Genomic DNA, 19245 nt, shown 5'->3' on the forward strand with positions numbered 1-19245 from the left:
TGTGGATATATATATAATTATATACTCCCTACCTTCCTATTCTAATAGAATAAAAGAAAGAAAGGTAGATAGATAGAAAAAAAGATAGATGGATAGATAGATTGTATAGATAGATAGAAATCTATCTATACAGAGAATGTTTTAGAGTGTAACTGTATTTTTTTGTAACTGTAACTGTATTCTTCTAGCAGCAATTCTCCCGAGTCTCTTCTTCTCCTCAAACTGAAACAATGTTTGAGGAGAAGAAAAGAGGCAGGAGATTTACTGCCAGAAAAGTCAAAATAAAACAAATGTGGTCGCTGTGATAGGTTTTCACAGCGATCACATGTTCAGGGACCATCAGATTGGTCCCTGATACTCTGCCCAGTGCCCAGAGCTGTTGGTAACAGCGTGGGCACAGGGCTGTGTGCACGCGATCGCGTGCACACTGTTTTATAAGCAGGAATGCATGTGATCGCTGTGATTGGTTGTCACAGCGACCACATGTTCAGGGACCATCAGATTTGTCCCTGATACTCTGCCCAGTGCCCAGAGCTGTTGGTAACAGCGAGGGCACAGGGCTGTGTGCACGCGATCGCGTGCACACTGTTTTCTATGCAGAAATGCATGTGATCGCTGTGATTGGTTGTCACAGCGATCACATGTTCAGGGGCCAAAAGATTGACCCCTGACATTCTGCCCAGTGCCCATGGCTGTTAGCAACAGCCAGGGCATAGAGCTGTGTGCACGCGATCCCGCGTGCACAGTCTCTGAAGTGCGGCCGTATATATACTATACGCCGGACTTTAGAGACCCTGACCGCTGGCCGTATATTTACGGCCAGCGGTCGGGAACCTGTTAAATATGTCTATATATAGATTACTTTTATACTAATATTTCAATTAAAAACTATTCAAGCGTTTAGATATTCATAAAATAATAGATCTTTTACACAACGAACTGTAAGAGTCCGTCTTTGACTGTTCAAAAAGTTTGGAGGTATGATTGTGGGGTTATGTTTTTCTAATTCTGTAAAAACCCCTTAAACAGATCTACAAGTGTAACGGCTGCCGCGCCGTTCCCCGTCTTCCCCCGGCTTCTTCTCTGGTTCCTGCGCCCTCCATAACCTCATGCTCATCCCGAGCTCCACTTACCAGATCCGGACACTCTGCTGGCCCTGGGCGGCATCAGGTAAGTGCATCGCTTACCTCCCTCCGCGGCCGTCATCCTCTATGTGTGGCTGCAGTCACTAGAGGGCGCTTTAATTCTAAAGACTTCCTATTTAAGGATCCTCCTCAATCTAATCCATGCTTGTTCAACCAAGTTGCCCGTGAGTTTCCCTGTACCCTGGTTCTCTGTTTCCTTCCCTTCTGCCTTTGTCTGGATTTCCCGTTGTTGACCTCTGCCTGAACTTGACTATCCTTGCCTGCCGCCTGCCTTGACCTATTGCTATCCATACCCGTTACGACGTCTGCTGCCTGTCCTGACTTCTGCCTTACCATCCGACCGCCTCTAACCCGCTGTGCCAAGCGTTGCCCTGGGTTCCAAGCACCATCTCCCAGACGACACAGAGGATCCACAAACAAACCGGTGAGATTCGTTACAACAAGTTGTCAATCAGTGTTGCTTCTTCTACTTTACCTTCAAGCGCCAGGTCCACATTAAGGTAAGCTACAGTCCGAGATCCTAAAACTTTTCCAAATTCCTGTTAATTACTCTTAATCTGAATTTTGATAATCTCTTCTAATTGTCGGCTGTTTATCCATCACGTTCTTTCATGCAAACAGAGAATTGATTGAAAAATCTGATCAGTTGACCGGTTTCCATCTATGTTTAAGTGTACGGTACAAATGAGACTGCAAAGACATTAATTAGAGAAGGGGGATTTTCTTTGTTTGTAATGCCCCCTATGCCAGACATGGGGACAGCAGTACTACAAATTTCATGTGATAGTGGAAGGAGGAATAAAAAGAGCTTCCAGATCCAAATAACATAGGCATGAGCTCAGTACAGTCAGTACGGTGCCAACCAGGGGCCCACACTATTATATTAAAAAAACGAGGGGGGGAGGCAAAAGAAAAAGAAGAGGGGGGAAAATCAAAAATAACCTCTGGAAAACAGGCATTCAGCTCAGCACAAATATAAAAAAATGGTGGAAGGACCCTGGCACAGATTTATTATCAATCTTTTTTTGTTATCTATTCTCAATCTCCAGTAACCTCTTTTTAGGTTTAGTCTAAATATTCTACTGATTTTGGGGTAAAAATAATTCCCCCGATAGGTCTTTATTACAAATGTCATAACGTTTTGCTTGTGCAGCCTGCATGTATTCCCATACGTTGCAGATTTCTCTGTCCCATTCCGTCAAATCCGTCAGTGTAATGTACTGACAGATCGCTCTTCAGCTTGTCTGTCACCTCTACTTATTACTCATAAGCGCTAATTTTAGCTGAATTATAATCAACTTTTCATATGAAACTTTTTGATATGATTTTTTTCTGGACATTATTTTTATTATTTTTCAAAGTACCGTCTTACTGCGGTTCACCTTTTTATGCTGCGCTGTCTCAGCGGTCTGTCAATTGTTCGTTACAGTTGAGTAGTTTAGAAGAACTTACTGCTCATATATTTGAAGCGTGTACCCAGCAATACAGGCGATGAGTCCAATGATATTCATGGGGAGCGTGAATATCATGCATAATATTGGACTCATCACCAGCAGCACTGGCCACGAGGCGTAAATATAAGATGTACGTTTTTCTAAACGACTGCACTGTAATAAATAAGTGACAGACCTCTGAAATCAGCGTATCTGTAACTACTTTATGCTGCCCACAGGCAGGGCAGCATAAGGAGGGGGCAGATCGCCTTTAAAATTAATATTCAATTAATTGTACATATTGAAATCACGCATTGGGAGAGTCCGAGAACCTCCTAAAGACATGCACCCCCTTAGGGTACATGTACCACAGGTTGAAAACTTGAGGTCTTGGCAACAATAGGAATGTCATGCTTTAGGTCTCATTTAGATATTGCAGATTTGGGCAGTATTTTGCATTAGTATTTTGAAGCCCAAACCAGGACTGGATCCTAAACATAGGGGAAATATAATAGAAAGATTTATACTTCTTCTCCTCTTTGCATTCACTCCTGTTTTTAACTTCAAAATACTGACAAAATCTGAAATATGTGAAAGAGGGGGCACTATCTTACTCCCTGGGTCAAGCCACCACGTTATTTGAACATGGGTAAGCTCACCACTGAGGCTCTGTCGGGTCTCACTTACTGTCATTGCACCTGTTACCTTTATCAGGTGTAAGCTTTCACTTTGAGCTTCTCTACTCTGTTCCTTTTGTCTTGACATCGTGACTTCCCATGCTATACACTGTGTGTACATATAACTATTGTCTGTACATGTAAATGCTGATCCAGTTAGAGATGTGTTTTAGATTCTCATTTTTTGTTATTTAATAAAGATATTTTTCATACTTGATAGCTATGGACTCCTTTCTTCTCTAGTCCTTATCTCCAACAAATGTAGTAGGTGGTTGAGACTTTCTGCTTCCCACCTTGACTGTTTATGTGTCCTGTGAGACTCCTTTGTCTAATTATAATATGTGAAAGAGGCCTTATAGGTTTAGGCAGAGATTAAAAAGCTGATGTTCGCTATTACATAGAGGACCATTTATCAAATTCTGCAAAATGTATGGAGGCCGATCCTCTACATGTATGGGTCACATCAACCACTTAATTGTTCAAATAAGGTCTACAAAACTCACTTCTATACTTTCTGTAGAGCCAATAAGTCCATATTCCTCTGCTCCCCAGCTGCAGAACAGAATGGATCTTCTTGGGCGCCAACCTGTTGTGAAACAACGCAGACGTTTCTCATAATTTAAACATTAGAAATAGATATTTGTAGTGAATATATAAAAATAAGCATTTGTCTCTAAAATTCTATTAACTGACGTTAGAAAGGAACAGATGAATTTTTCATGAGGACATTACGGAAGAGTAACAGAGACACATGAAAGCGGGAACAATTTAAGGAGCTCCTCCGGTTTTGGAGACTCCTTGTATATAATATATTAGGAATGTATAATGCAATTCCCTAATGTATTAGCCCATTTGGCCGGCATACACCAGACCAGGAGGCCTGGCATAGATTGTAGAAGGGTCTTTTTAAAGGTTGATATGTTGCACACTGACTTTATAAGATGTAATATTTGAGTCACTTTGTTCCAGTATACTGTGTGTATTTTGCCATAACTCTGGGTTCTCCGACCAGTGGCTTGGGAGACACATGTGCCCCTTGCCCCCCTTGGATGCAGCTCCCCAGCAGGTTGGCAAAATCTGCATCAAATCTTCACTGTGTGAACAATTCCAAATCTGAGAGGTTTGTATGCTCCGTGCCCTATCCATATAATGCCTTGTTTGATGTATGCACATTTTCGGATACGTCCATGTACTTTTTCTGTGAATAGGGTGATATTTTTCACAGATTCATGACTTAGGCCTCATGCACACGACCATAACTTTCATTCGTAATTACAGATGAAATTGCGGATCTATTAATTTCTATTGGCCACGGACACCTTTCCGTATATTTACGGATGTGTGTCCGTGCCGTATAAATGATCTGCAAATTATAGTACATGTCCTATTCTTATCCACAATTGCGGCACACACTTGCCCATAGAAGTCTATGGGCACTTCCGAAATGGCAGAGGGCTACGGATGTTTATCTGTAGCCATCAGAAAAACCAGCAAAATCCCTCACAGTTGTGTGCATGAGGCCTTACCCAGGGATTCAGAGCTGCAAAATAATGTAATCATTATTCCAAACAATTTTTAATGTTTACAGTCTTCATTGCAGGCACTTTGCATCCAATATTCTATTGCTGGGCTTGCATTAAGATTCTTTATGAACTGCAATTAATTCTTTAGGTTTGTTCACAAATATTCTAATATTCCTATACATGTTGTCCTACGCTGTTTTCTATGTACAGGTTGTGTAGATATGAACAGACATCAGAGGTTTGGAGAGCGCATTTTCAATGTAGAATCCCAGAAGAGCAAAACCACCACCTGGTGTTATTGTAAAGCTGCTCAATTAGACTCCCAATAATGCAGAGAAATAAGATAACAGGATATCAATGGTGCCAGGATTTACTGGTGTCGAGTATCTCAGCGCAGTTCTTTAGATTGATGGCAGAGCTGAATTATTAGTTTTTTTTAATTCTTTGTTTATATTTTATAGTTTCATAATCAACAAATACATATATTCATCAGAAATAAATCCAGACAATAAGTATAGTGAAAATAGTAAGAAACAGGAAAAAAAAAATAAAAGTAAGAAAAAGAAGAAAAAAAAAATATTTACAGTATGCCTCAACCCTTTCTAATGTTAATAACCCTGCCATTTTCTCCTAGAGACCTCGTAGAAGGAAGTGGTATTCAACCGATTTCTGAAATTCCATCCAGGGGCACCATATCTTATAAAATCTATCATAGAGTCTATCATATACCTCATTCATAGTAGAGGTTACATTTTCCATTTGCATAATGTCATTGACTTTGGACACCCATAGAGAAAGCGAGGGAGCTGCGGTTTTCTTCCACATTAAAGGAATACATTACTGGAGTCAAGTTTCTCAATGCAGTTCTTTAGATTGATGGCAGAGCTGACATTTTTTAAGTGCAATTCAAAGCAGTGTCATCTGTTTCCTTTACAAGTCATCCTGAGGAATATATAATGTAGTCTCTCTCAGGAATACCAGAAATGCACTGCAATAAAATGTTTCTCTAGGTTTTATCTATCCAAAAATGTGTTTTCCCTACAAATCCAAAAAATAATCCCTAATTCTCCTGAGGTGTGAAGCCCCCTATCACTCTACTCTTCACACTTAGGGTATGTTCACACGGCAGCGTCTGATACAGATGAAATTACGGAGCTGTTTTCAGGAGAAAACAGCTCTGGAATTTCAGACGTAATGGCAAGTGCAGGCGCTTTTCGCTGAGTCCATTACCGACGTAATTGGAGCTGTTTTTCCCATTGTGTCAATGGAAACCGGCTCCTATTACGTCTCAAGAAGTGACAGGCACTTCTTTGACGCGGGTGTCTTTTTTACGCACCGTCTTTTGACAGCGGCACGTAAAAAAAATGACCGTCGGCACAGAACATCGTAAAGCCCATTCAAATGAATGGGCAGATGTTTGCCGACGCTTTGGAGCCGTATTTTCGTACGTAATTCGGGGCTGAAACGCCCGAATTACGTCCGTAAATAGTGTGCGTGAACCCAGCCTTACTTTGGTCTTTGCTGGATTGCAAAGGTAACAGCCACCAATGGTCACAGTGCCCGTAATATTTATCACCCATTTTCCCTGAGACCCTGAATCATATATTAAGCTGCATCATTAATCAGTACCCTCTCCCTACTCTCTTTTTCTTTTACAGATGTACCTGTGTTACACCTCTTGCACATGAACGAGTTCTGGTCGTAAAAAACGGGCCATGTGTCGGCCAGATTTCCCGGTCCGACAGGGGTACAGGTGAACGGGATTCCTGCCATCATAGACATTTATGATGCTAGGAGCCTCTGTCTCCCCACAGAACTGCTGTATCATTTTGTTCATTACGGAACAGCAGTTCGGAGACCGGGACTCCTAACATCATAAATGTCAAACCGGGAAATCTGGCAGACACACGGACCATTTTTCACGACCCGAACTCGGTCGTGTGCAAGAGGTGTTGGGCCCTATTCACACTCAGTTTTTTTGTGCTGAGTTCGACACGGAAACCGTGTCGGAATTAGCGCCTAAAAATGTCCAAAATTGTCCCCCCATTGATTTCAATGTGAGGCAGAGGCGTTTTTTCTCACAGGCAGTTATAGGGATAAAAAGCAGCATGTCCTTTCTTTCAGCGGTTCCGTCTCTGGTCATACATTGACATCAATGAGAGGGAGAAAAAATATTGCTGTGCTCGTTTCCGTGCGTTTTTTGTGGCGTTTTTTGCCCGCAGTCCTTACATTAGTTGCAAAGGCCGCCGGCGAAAAAAGCTGTGAAAACCATGTCAAGAAAGCGCAGGGAGGTCAAAATCTGACAAGTTCCTGAAAAATGTAGATTTTTTTGGACGAAGCCCAAAGGTACATCTACATGTAGCATAACCACGGGAGAATTTCTGCATTCTTTTCTGCTGATTTTTTTTTCTGCAGTGTTGATGAGATGTGTTCGAATCTCATCCACTTTGCTGCTACCGTAAATACACTGGGAATTTCAGCACAGAAAATCTGGACGGGAATTCTGTAGTGTTTATGAGAAGTGTGGGTGTAAGGGCATGCCCAGACGTGGTGGATTTCTTCCGTAACTGTCCGCATCAATGCCGCACAGAATCTACGTTGTAGATTCTGTTGCGGATCTGCCCAAAATGGGCATTAAATTAATGCTGACTAGTCGTTGCGTATTGAGGTGAAAGTACTTCCCTTCTCTCTATCAGTGCAGGATAGAGAGAAGGGACAGCACTTTCCCTAGTGAAAGTAAAAGAATTTCATACTTACCGGCCTTTGTCTTGGTGACGCGTCCCTCTTTCGGCATCCAGCCCGACCTCCCTGGATGACGCGGCAGTCCATGTGACCGCTGCAGCCTGTGATTGGCTGCAGCCGTCACTTAGACTGAAACGTCATCCTGGGAAGCCGGACTGGAGGAAGAAGCAGGGAGTTCTCGGTAAGTATGAACTTCTATTTTTTTTACAGGTTGATGTATATTGTGATCGGTAGTCACTGTCCAGGGTGCTGAAACAGTTACTGCCGATCGCTTAACTCTTTCAGCACCCTGGACAGTGACTATTTACTGACGTCGCCTAGCAACGCTCCCGTAATTACGGGTGCACACATGTAGTCACCCGTAATTATGGTTGCACACATGTAGTCACCCGTAATTACGGGAGCCCCATTGACTTCCTCAGTCTGGCTGTAGACCTAGAAATACATAGGTCCAGCCAGAATGAAGAAATGTCATGTTAAAAAAACAATACGCTCCGCAGCACACATAACATCTACATAACATCTGCGGACTTCATTGCAGAATTTTGAATCTCCATTGAAGTCAATGTAGAAATTCCGCAATGAGTCCGCAACCAGTCCGCCACACGTCCGCAACAACCATTGTATGCTGCGGACACCAAATTCCGCACCGCAGCCTATGCTCCGCAGCGGAATTGTCCGCAACGTGCAAACAAACCCTACTAAAAAGCTGTGGAAGGCAATGGAGAAATGGGTCCGCTGCGGATTTCCGCTGCGGAGTGTCCGCAGCGGAATTCCAGAGCAATTCCGCCACGTCTGGCCATGCCCTAAAGGTGAAGCTCCATGTAGCGGCAACCCTGCAGCTGAAAACAGCAACAGCATGCAGTTTTAGGGTATGTTCACATGGCAGCGTCTGATACGGCTGAGAAAACAGCTCCGGAATTTCAGACGTAATGGCATGTGCAGGCGTTTTTCGCAGCGTCCATTACGGACGTAATTGGAGCTGTTTTTCCATGGAGTCAATGGAAAACGGCTCCAATTACGTCTCAAGAAGTGACATGCACTTCTTTGACGCGGGCGTCTTTTTTACGCGCCGTCTTTTGACAGTGGTGCGTAAAAAAAATGGTATTTTATAATTAAACACTGTGTGTGAAACCACCCTAGGGCCGGTTTCCCACGGAGCGTAAACACTGCGGAATTTCCACAATGGAATTGTGTGCAGAAATTCTGCAGCATTTACAGTAGCAGCAAAGTGGATGAGATTCCGTAAATCTCATGCCCACGCTGCGGAAAAAAGGCAGCGTAAACGTTAAATGGACCTGCGGTGTGGAATTTTATTCCACAGCCTGTCAATTTATGCTGCATTTTTGTTGATTTTCTGTTGCAGGTTTTCTCATTGAATTCAATGGGGATGCAAAACCCGCAACAGATAGCCAAGTGTTGGACTTTTGTTAGCGTAATCATAGCGATTACGCCACAAAAATCCTGCAGTCTGGCCCCCTGGGATGATGTTTCATCGCATGTGACCACTGCAGCCAATCACAGACTGCAGCGTCACATGGCCTGCAACGTCATCGTAGGAGGCCGAAGCGGACGTCAAAGGAGGGAGGGGGTAGGTATGAGCGCTTTTTTTACGCAGTGGAAATTCCGTCCGAAAAACCGTACCACAATGAGGTGCGATTTTTCCAACAGAATGTGCTGTGAGTTCCAGGTCGAATACGCTGCATGATTTCTATGCAGCGTATCCGACCTGTGGGAACTCAGCCTATGGCTACTATTACACAGCAGTATTTTGGTCAATATTGTAGGCCAAAACCATATGAAGTGGCCTTAACCACACCAATTTACAGTAAAACTTCATACAATACTGTTGTGATTTTCAACCACGACGGGCCTGCACATGAACAGAACTGCAGCCACTTCGTATGACCTCACCCTGATAACCGTATATGTAGTGCTGCTAATTCAGTTAAATTTCAACTTCCTGTAGGTGATAAGTGTGTCCTAGTAAGGGCCTGTTCACATCACCGTTCATTTCCGTTCCGGGGTTCCGTCGGAGGTTTCCGTCGGGTGAACCCCGCAACGGAAAGTGAAAGTGAAAGCACAGCTTCCGTTTCAGTCACCATTGATCTCAATGGTGACGGAAACATCGCTAATGCTTTCCGCTCGTCACTATTCCGTCAGGTTTCCGGTTTTCCGACAGAATCAATAGCGCAGTCAACTCCGCTATTGATTCCGTCGTAAAACCGGAAACCTGCCGGAATGGTGACGAACGGAAAGCATTAGCGATGTTTCCGTCACCATTGATGTCAATGGTGACTGAAACGGAAGCTGTGGTTTCACTTTCACTTTCCGTTGCGGGGTTCACCCGACGGAAACCTCCGACGGAACCCCGGAACGGAAAGCGAACGGTGATGTGAACAGGCCCTAAGGGCTTGTTCATATCCGCGTCGGGTTCCATTCACGGATTCTGTTCATCCATTCTGTAAGAGGAACAGATGAACGGATAGCCGAACAGAAACTATAGCTTCTGTTTGCATTACCGTTGATTTCAATGGTAATGCTTCCGTTTCCGTTCCGTAAAGTTTCCGTTTTTTAAACAGGTCAGTGAACCAGTTCAACTTTATATGACCCAGTGACAGGTCCCCTTTAACCCTTGAGGGTATGTTCACACGGCCAAATTTCAGACGTATACGAGGCGTATTATGCCTCGTTTTACGTCTGAAAATACGGCTCCAATACGTCGGCAAACATCTGCCCATTCATTTGAATGGGTTTGCCGACGTACTGTGCAGACGACCTGTTATTTACGCGTCGTCGTTTGACAGCTGTCAAAAGACGACGCGTAAAAATACAGCCTCGTCAAAAGAAGTGCAGGACACTTCTTTGGACGTTTTTGGAGCTGTTTTCTCATAGACTCCAATGAAAACAGCTCCAAAAACGGACGTAAAAAACGCCGCGAAAACGGCGTGAAAACGCCGCGAAAACGGCGTGAAAACGCCGCGAATAATGCGAGTTGGTAAAAAAACGTCTGAAAGGCAGGGTCTGTTTTCCCTTGAAAACAGCTCTGGATTTTCAGACGTTTTTGTTGACTACGTGTGAACATACCCTGAAAGTGCTTTGACAATTAAGGATAAATATGTTGTATTTTAGCTTTATTCCTATTCCCTAAACCTAAAATAATATGACCAAATAACTGATTTACAGTGCTAAACTGTTGTTCTAAGATTAACCACATCCTATGTTATTGTTGTTATTATTACTATTTTTTTATTTTTTTTTATTGGGTTAACCAGATTTATCTCACAAAATCTTAACCCATTTATAAAATATTTCTGTCACTGCTGCAGAATTGTCTTTTTGAGTAATTGATTCTATATAAAAAGCAACACGAATAACCTGCAACATGAAAATATTTCGAAACTTGTTTTCTTCTTTTCAGCCTTGGGAAACCTATTTTTTTTTATATCAATGCAAAGAAAATATCTTGTGAGTCAGGTGAGGCTGAGCGTTGTGTCAGGAGCCTTTGAGGGCTATAAAAAGAGCTATTATTTTCAAAGCTCAAAACAGATTTGAATTTATTTAGGCACTTTGTTAAAATTGGAATATGTTATACAAATGCAAGAAAACACGTGTACACAACATTCAAAAGACCTGATTTCTCCTTTTTGCATAGATTTGCATGGCTTAAAGAAGACCTGTAAGCACTTCTGACATGTCTGCTTTAGTAAATACTTGCATTCCTCAAAAATAATAAATCTGGTGCACCTTTTCTGAGAATTCAGGGTTCTGCTGTTCCTCTTCTATCCCTCCTGGAAATATATGAATTAATTAACTGAGTGTTCTGATTCCCCTTATCAATGGGCTGTGTCCGTACACTTTTTGACATGGTCCGCACTAATTGGCTAATGTCACACAGTGTAGGGACACACTCCATTGACAAGAGAAATGCAAACACCAAGTAAATGTATTAATAATTCTCCAGGAGGAATAATAGAGGAATCCCACAACACAGTTCTATAAAAAACAAAAGGTTCGCAAGGTCTTTACATGACTTCTAAACCTTTAATTATAAATAAAACTTTGGGGCAACATTGCTTGCAGCCTGCAAAATAAAGACCTAATAATGAAACCTACATATTGTTTCAACATGTTGCTTTGTTGCTGTTTTGGTTTTTTTTGTTGCTGTATTTATGGCACATCTTCTGCTTTCTTCTCCAAAACACAGTAATTCCAGACACTTTCCGCAGCAGGAGTTGACATGTTGCGGTCCGAAAAATATGCATCGCAGGTGAATTTCTGCTCTGAATTTTTACGCAGCGTGTAGATGAGATGTGTTAAATCTCATCTACTATGCTGCTACTATATTCTGCTGCGTTTTTTCCATCCGAAATTCCGCAGCATATGGACGAGCCCTAATAGTATGGATTGTCTGCCTGTTTGTGAGTCTCCTCGCTACTCTACCTAGACTGTCCAGTATTCCTGGCAATTTCTACAAAAGAAAAAAACATTGTTGATCAACCTTATTACCAGTCTTGTTTTTGTGATTTCTGAGTGGATTTGGCACGTGAGGAGATGGCTACATATTGCCTGCTCGCTTGTTAGAGGAGTAGGCAGCAGTGCAGGGCCTTGGAGAAGAAAAGTATGTGTTATATTGGCAGTGTGGCTGGCACATTTATGTAAGTTATTATCTGCACTGTGCCCACGAATTTGTGATTGGAGCTATTTTATTGGCACTGTTATGTGAGCACAATGTTATGCACAATGGTTAGGTGCTTCTGTGATATTATTAGTTTGGCACTATTATTTGGCTTTCACTTCTTCATGTGGGCAGTTGCTGCAAGATGAAGGCACTAAGAAGGCACTATGTGGACCTAGTATGAGGTGCAGTCTGCTGGAAACATAGGATTGTTTTGATGTTATAACTAGGGTTGGTATTGAAGGGTGGGTTAAGTAGTGGTGGTATATACCTCTGTTTCCCTTGGGTGCAGCTGCTATGGCTGCCTGGTGACTGTAGTCCCGGCATCCAGTTTATAGGGCCCTTGCTCGCTGCCTGTGACATAAACACCCATTGTATGTCCTTAACTCCTTCAGGACACAGCCTGTTTTGGCCTTGTGGGCACAGCCGAGTTTTTCAAATCTGACATGTTATTTTATGTGGTAATAACTTTGGAATGCTTTTACCTATCCAAGCGATTCTGAGATTGTTTTCTTGTGACATACTCTACTTTATGATAGTAAAAAATTTGGTTGATAAATTCTGTATTTTATTTGTGAAAAACACCAAAACATTTTTCTAAATTTAAATGTATCCGCTTATAAAGCAGATAGTAATACCACACAAAATAGTCACTAGTTAACATTTCCCATATGTCTACTTTGTTTGCATCGTTTTTTGAACATTCTTTTATTTTTCTAGGACGTTACAAGGCTTAGAACTTAACACCAATTTCTCACATTTTAATTTTTGTTTTACAAAACCTATTTTTTCAGGGACAAGTGCAGTTCTGAAGTGGCTTTGAGGGCCTTATATATTAGAAAGTCCACATCATTCACCCCATTTTAAAAACTTTACCCCTCCAAAGTATTCAAAACCGCATTCAGAAAGTTTCTTAACCCTTTCAGCATTTCACAGGAATTAAAGCAAATTAGAGGGGAAATTTACAAATGTCATTTTTTTTGTTTGTTGAAATTCATTAGTAATACAGTTTTTTTTGTACAACAGAAGGTTTTACCCGATAAATGCAACTCAATATTTATTGCCCATATTCTGCACTTTTTAGAAATATCCTACATGTGGCCCTAGTGTGGTAATGGACTGAAGCACAGGAATCAGAATCAAAAGAGGACCTAGTAGATTTTGTAGCCTTTTTTTTAGAATATATTTTAGGCACCATGTCAGGTTTGAAGAGGTCTTGTGGTGCCAAAACAGTGTAAACAGCACAAAAGTGATCCCATTTTGGAAACTACACCCCTCAAGGAATTTTTCTAGGGGTATAGTTAGCATTTTGACCCCACAGGTTTTTTGTAGAATTTAGTGGAATTAGGCCGTGAAAATTAATATCGACATTTTTGTCCACTAAAATTTTTAATTTTTACATTTTCACATGGGATAATAGAGAAAAAGCACCCCAACATTTGTAAAGCAATTTCTCCCAAATACGGCAATACCCTATGTGATAATGAACTGCAGTTTGGACCCACGACAGGGCTCAGAAGAGAAGGAGCGTCATTTAGAGCACAGATTTTGCTGGAATGGTTTTCAGGTGCCATGTCGCGTTTGTAGAGTCCTTATGGTACCAGTACAGTGGAAACCCCCAAGAAGTGACCCCATTTTGGAAACTGCACCCCTCAAAGAATTTATCTAAGGGTGTGATCACTTTTATGACCACAGTTTTGTTGCTGAATTTAGTGGAAATTTGGTATGTAAAATAAAACATTTTCAGACACGGAGCATGTAAGTCTCTATTCACACGACAGGGTCCGAGCGTCGGCCGATAAAAACACCCGTTTTGGATCGTTTTTACTGGCCGTTTTGCATCCGTTTTGCATCCGTTCCGGGCTGTGTTGCCGTTTTTAACGGCCGATTTTGACCCGTTTTGCATCCGTTTTTTTCTTTGTCCATTTTAAAATTGGATAATTTAATTTTTACATTTTTTGCCCCACACTTCCCTCTGTAGATAATGCCACACACTGCCCTCTGTAGATACTGCCATAGCTCCCCTGTAGGTAGTGGTACACAGCCCCCTGTAATGCCCCACAGTCCCCTGTAATGCCACACAGCCCCCTGTAATGCCACACAGCCCCCTGTAATGCCATACAGCCCCCTGTAGGTAGTGGCACACAGCCCACTGTAGGTAGTGCCACACAATCCCCTGTAGCTAGTGCCACACAATCCCCTGTAGGTAGTGCCACACAACCCCCTGTAGGTAGTGGCACACAGCCACCTGTAGGTAATGCCACACAGCCACCTGTAGGTAATGCCACACAGCCACCTGTAGGTAATGCCACACAGCCCCCTGTAGGTAATGCCACACAACTCCTGTAGGTAGTGCCACACAGCCCCCCATAGGTAATGCCACACAACTCCTGTAGGTAGTTCTACACAGCACACCTCCCATAGATGGCACCCCCTGATACCTGTCTGTAGATAGTGCCACCCTTCCAGGAGAAGTCCCTGACTTCAATGTACATATATGGACACAGTGAAGTCAGGGACGTCTCCTGGAGTAGAGATACCTGCCACAGGGTTGGGGATTCCACTTCAGAAGTGCCTGACGTCACTGTGTCAGTGAAGTCAGGGAGTTCTCCTGGAGCGGAAACACCGGCCACAGAGTCGGGGATTCCACTTCAGAAGTGCCTGACGTCAGTGGGTCCAATGACCTCAGGCACTTCTGAAGCGGAATCCCGAATCCCCGGCCACAGAGTTGCTGAAGCTGTGGCCGGGGATTGGGAATTCCGCTGCTACAGGGAGCAAAAAAATACCCTCCTCCTCCTCACATGCACTTCTCATGGAGGAGGAGAAGGAGAGAGAGCGAGTGATGGAAGACACGGCCGTCACTCAGGACACATTCCAGTGATGGCCGTGTATTACCCGGCCCCATAGACTTCTATGTCCCATTTTTTGATGTCCGGGATTCCCGGGCCGTTAAAAAAAAATCGGTTCTGTGAATAGCCCCATTAGGGGTCTATTGTTCCTACTGCTGCCGTGTGACGGCCGTTTTATGAACGGCCGTCACACCTCCATGAAACCCTGTCATGTGAATAAGGTCTAAGTAAAGAAAAACACCTCAACATTTATTGGGCTGTTTCTTCTGAGTTCAGAAATACCCCCAAAGTGGTCTAAATATGTCGTCTCGACACAGCAGTGCCTGGAAGTGAAGGAGCACCACAAGGATTTTTAGGCCTTATTTTTACTTGGATGATTTTTGGCCACAAGCATAGGCCTAAAGAAATTGTGCAGATCATACACATTTGTTATAGTATTAGGTATTCATCTAGGGGTATAATGAGAACTTTTAGTTTTGTTATAAGGTTTTTTAGAGTGTCCAATTTAAAAAATGGGTAAAAGACCAGAATGATAAAAGGAGGGGGTGGGGGTTTTAAAAGTATAAAATGTTTAATCTAGGGAGGGTGGTAGATGCAGAAGCCGTCCTTCATGCAGAGTCTGGGTTTGGATGGACAAATGTTGCGCTGATATGTGGTATCCTTTCGGATACCCCTTTTTGTGTGAACACGGCACCATTTTTGCGACTTGCGTTTTTTTGTTGTGGCAGGCACTTCTCTTGGAAAGTGCTAACCACGGCAAACATTACTTGGAGCAGCAGAAGTCCATCCCCCCCCCCTTTACCTCGTCTTGAAGCAAAAGAAGTTTGCTTCAAGACACAGGATAGGGGATACATGTGTGATCGCTGGCAGCGATAGGGAGAACGGGGGACTGAAAGTCCCCTGAAGTTCTCCACCTCGGACTTCCGGGGTCTGTGTCGGCAGCTCCGTAGAAATGAATCGAGCGCCGGTCGCGCTTGTGCGCATGCGTGACCAGCGCTCCTTTCATTTTTATTGAGCTGCCGACACAGACGCCGGAAGTCAGAGGTTAGTCATGGAGAACTTCAGGGGACTTTCGGTCCCCCGTTCTCCCTATCAATGCCGGCGATCACACATGCATCCCCTATCCTGTGGATAGGGGATGCATGTTATTTGTAGGACACACTATAGGTCGCATTTTTTTTGGGGGGGGGGGCTGTATGGCGTTCCCTACAGGGGGGGGGGGCGCTGTATGGCGTTCCCTGCATGGGGGGGCTGTATGGCGTTCCCTGCAGGGGGGGTGGCGCTGTATGGCGTTCCCTGCAGGGGGCGCTGTATGGCGTTCCCTGCAAGGGGGGGGCTACAATGGGGGCTGTATGGCGTTATCTACAGGGGGGGCTGTATAGCGTTATTTACAGGGGGGCTGTATGGCGTTATCTACAGGGGGGACTGTATGGCGTTATCTACAGGGGGGGCTGTAAAAAAGGCACTATCTACAAGGGGAGGGTTGTGTGACACCCAGGGGAGGGGGGCCCCAGTCAAAAGTTTGCTATGGGGCCCAGTCTTTCCTAGTTACGCCCCTGGGCTTGTCCACACGTAGCGGAGTTGCTGCGTATTTTCCGTCTGGAATTGTGGACTGAAAATAGGCAGCAGAATACAGTAGCAGCAAAGTGTGTGAGATTTAACAAATCTCATCCACACGCTGTATTTTTCATAACGCAGCATGTCCGATCCTGCTGCGGAAAGTGGACTGAATTTCTGCATTTTTCAGAGGAGATGTCACCATCTACTAACATTGAGGAAAACACAGCAAAAAAGGCAGGAAATGGTGCATTTTTCCCGCAGTGGAGTGTCCGCTTGTTTTAACGGAATTGCTGCAGAAATTTCATTACGTGTGGACAAGCCCTTAGATTAGCATAAGTTGTATGAAAAGCTAGGGTACTATTACACGTGGGCCATGTAAATGAGTGCCGATCAATAAGGCAGCTCGTTGATCGGCGCTAGTTTGCTCCTTTCCAAGGAGCTATGTATGGAGACGAGCGCTCGTTACTACGATCACTCATCCCCATACATTTCATGTCGACATCACATCTCCCTGTTTAACAATAATAAGGTAGTCTTCAGAAACTATACAATCAGCCGAAGAACGAGCTGATCGTTTATCGACTGATCGTTGCCCTGTTTACGTTCTGTGTACTGTGAACGCTCATTGGCCCGTGTAGAAGGGCCCTTAGTCTCCATTTAAATGGGAACCATTAGGCAATGTCATAACATGCACTTGTGCCCTATGGGTTACCCCCAACCCATTTCCCTGACAACCCTACTGATTAGTGTAGACATCTCCAAGGCAGGGAAATATGCCTCATGATGTCATGCCTGTTGCAAACTTTAAAGGGGGGCACCATGCCTCCAGCATTCGCCATCCCAGCTCCCATGTACAGCTGCCACGGCTGTCTAGCCTCTTCCGGTTCCAGCACCTAATTTATACGGCTGGCACCTCTTGTGATGTCACCAGGTGCCACACCATACCTAAGACATCACTGCCTGTCCTTGGAATCATTATATTGTCCTCACTTATATGCTGTGATAATATGCACTGGTAACATCAGGGGGTTGTCAGAGACAAGGACTGGTGGTTCCCCTTTAGGGCATCAGCGCACCAAAACATTGGCCCCTCTGTAGTCACACCACACGCTGTGGAACTTTCAAGGGGACACACAACACCTCTGGCAAGGACCACTCCTACTCAGAGTGCAGCCAAAGCTGTGGGCTCCAGTACAATAATTCACAGGGTCGGCACCACTTAAGACATCACCACCTGTTGCACACCTACCTGTCACCCACATTCAGGGGTGCCTTAAAGGGTTTATGTCAGACAATGTCACTGACATGGCCCTTTATGACTTCACCACCCTGTGACATCAGAAGCATTGTGACATCCTTAATACTGTGGCATCACCACATGACCTCACCACATGGGACTCACCAGCCCATGTCCCTAACAACCCCTTTGGCTTATGACATCAGCGGTGAAGTTTGGCTGATCTGAGTGTGCATGTTTATGGGGGGAGTTGTGGAGATAGCAGTTAACTGTATGATCGACAACATCTACGATATGCATGGGGCCAACATTAGCTTAGCAAATAATTAGCTTATTAGAGTTGTGAAGCTAGAACATGGATCAGTCTGAGATTTTACTCTTAGAAGAGTTGTCTTATGAAACAGTTTGGAGTCCAGTGGCTAAAACCCTCTGAAAGTGGATGATAATAGCAGTAGACAATACAGTAGTCCAGTAACAGTCCAGGTTGGGTACACAGAGAAGCGAAAACAGTTGGTAGAGTAAGCAATGAACTAGACTGTAGGCAGGAAGCTAAATAGTCTGGGAAGGAGGAAGTGCAAGGGCCAGACTTTTATAAGAAGCCAAAACATTGAGATTAAGGGTCAATGCACATTATGCGTATTACGTGCGGCAAATGGACATGACGGGACGTAAATTGAACCGCGGTGCGTATTTTCGACATCGTGGCATGTAAATTTATCCCGCAATTCCGCTTGCGAGTTATATGTCCCTAGTTCTGGAGAAATACGCAGCAAAACCAGCAGCATGAAAATGCCTGATTTACGCAGCAAAACGTAAAAAACGCACAGAAAAACGCACAGAAAAACTCATAAAAAAACGCACCTAGTGCGTTTTTTCCTGCTAATTTATTGCGGTATTCTGCGGTTTTGCTGCGTACTTTCCGCAGCAAAATACGTAACGTGTGCATGTAGACTAAAGGGGGTTTTACACATGACGATTATTGGGCTGACGAGCATTCACAAGGGGGCACTCCGTCAGTCTGGAGAAAAAAAAGGTTCAATCTGAAGAGGTGACAAGCATTCTTTACTGTGAGAACTGTAAATCTATGGAATAGCCCAATGCAGGAGCTGGCCACAGTAGCTACAGTAGATGGCTTTAAAAAAGGCTTAGATAATTTCCTAGAATGAAAAAATATCAGCTCCTCTATCAATGTGTAGAAATTTTTCCCATCCCCTTTAACATCCCTTGATTGAACATGATGGACATGTGTCTTTTTTCAACCGTACAAACTATATAACTATGTAACGCTCGTTGCCGATAATTGCCCTGTGTAAAAAGTGCAGCAATCAGCAGATGAACGAGCAAATGCTCCATCATCTGCTGGTCGTATCGTTTTAGAAAGGTAAAATATTATCGTTGTCA

At 43.6% G+C, this 19245-nt stretch overlaps 1 protein-coding gene across 1 annotated transcript in view; it reads right to left on the reverse strand.

Annotated features, from left to right (window-relative positions):
• LOC142664435 (putative N-acetylated-alpha-linked acidic dipeptidase) overlaps positions 1 to 19245 on the reverse strand; it is a 96317-nt gene that overhangs the window by 42445 nt on the left and 34627 nt on the right. Inside the window, exons 4-5 of the mRNA XM_075843501.1 lie at positions 3759 to 3841; positions 1621 to 1684 (exon numbers count right to left, since the gene is read on the reverse strand). Coding sequence (XP_075699616.1) covers positions 1621 to 1684; positions 3759 to 3841 — 147 coding nt within the window. The remainder of the gene's footprint in view (positions 1 to 1620; positions 1685 to 3758; positions 3842 to 19245) is intronic.

Source organism: Rhinoderma darwinii, chromosome 12 (genome assembly GCF_050947455.1).
Source record: "Rhinoderma darwinii isolate aRhiDar2 chromosome 12, aRhiDar2.hap1, whole genome shotgun sequence".
Classification (NCBI taxonomy): Eukaryota; Metazoa; Chordata; class Amphibia; order Anura; family Rhinodermatidae; genus Rhinoderma; species Rhinoderma darwinii.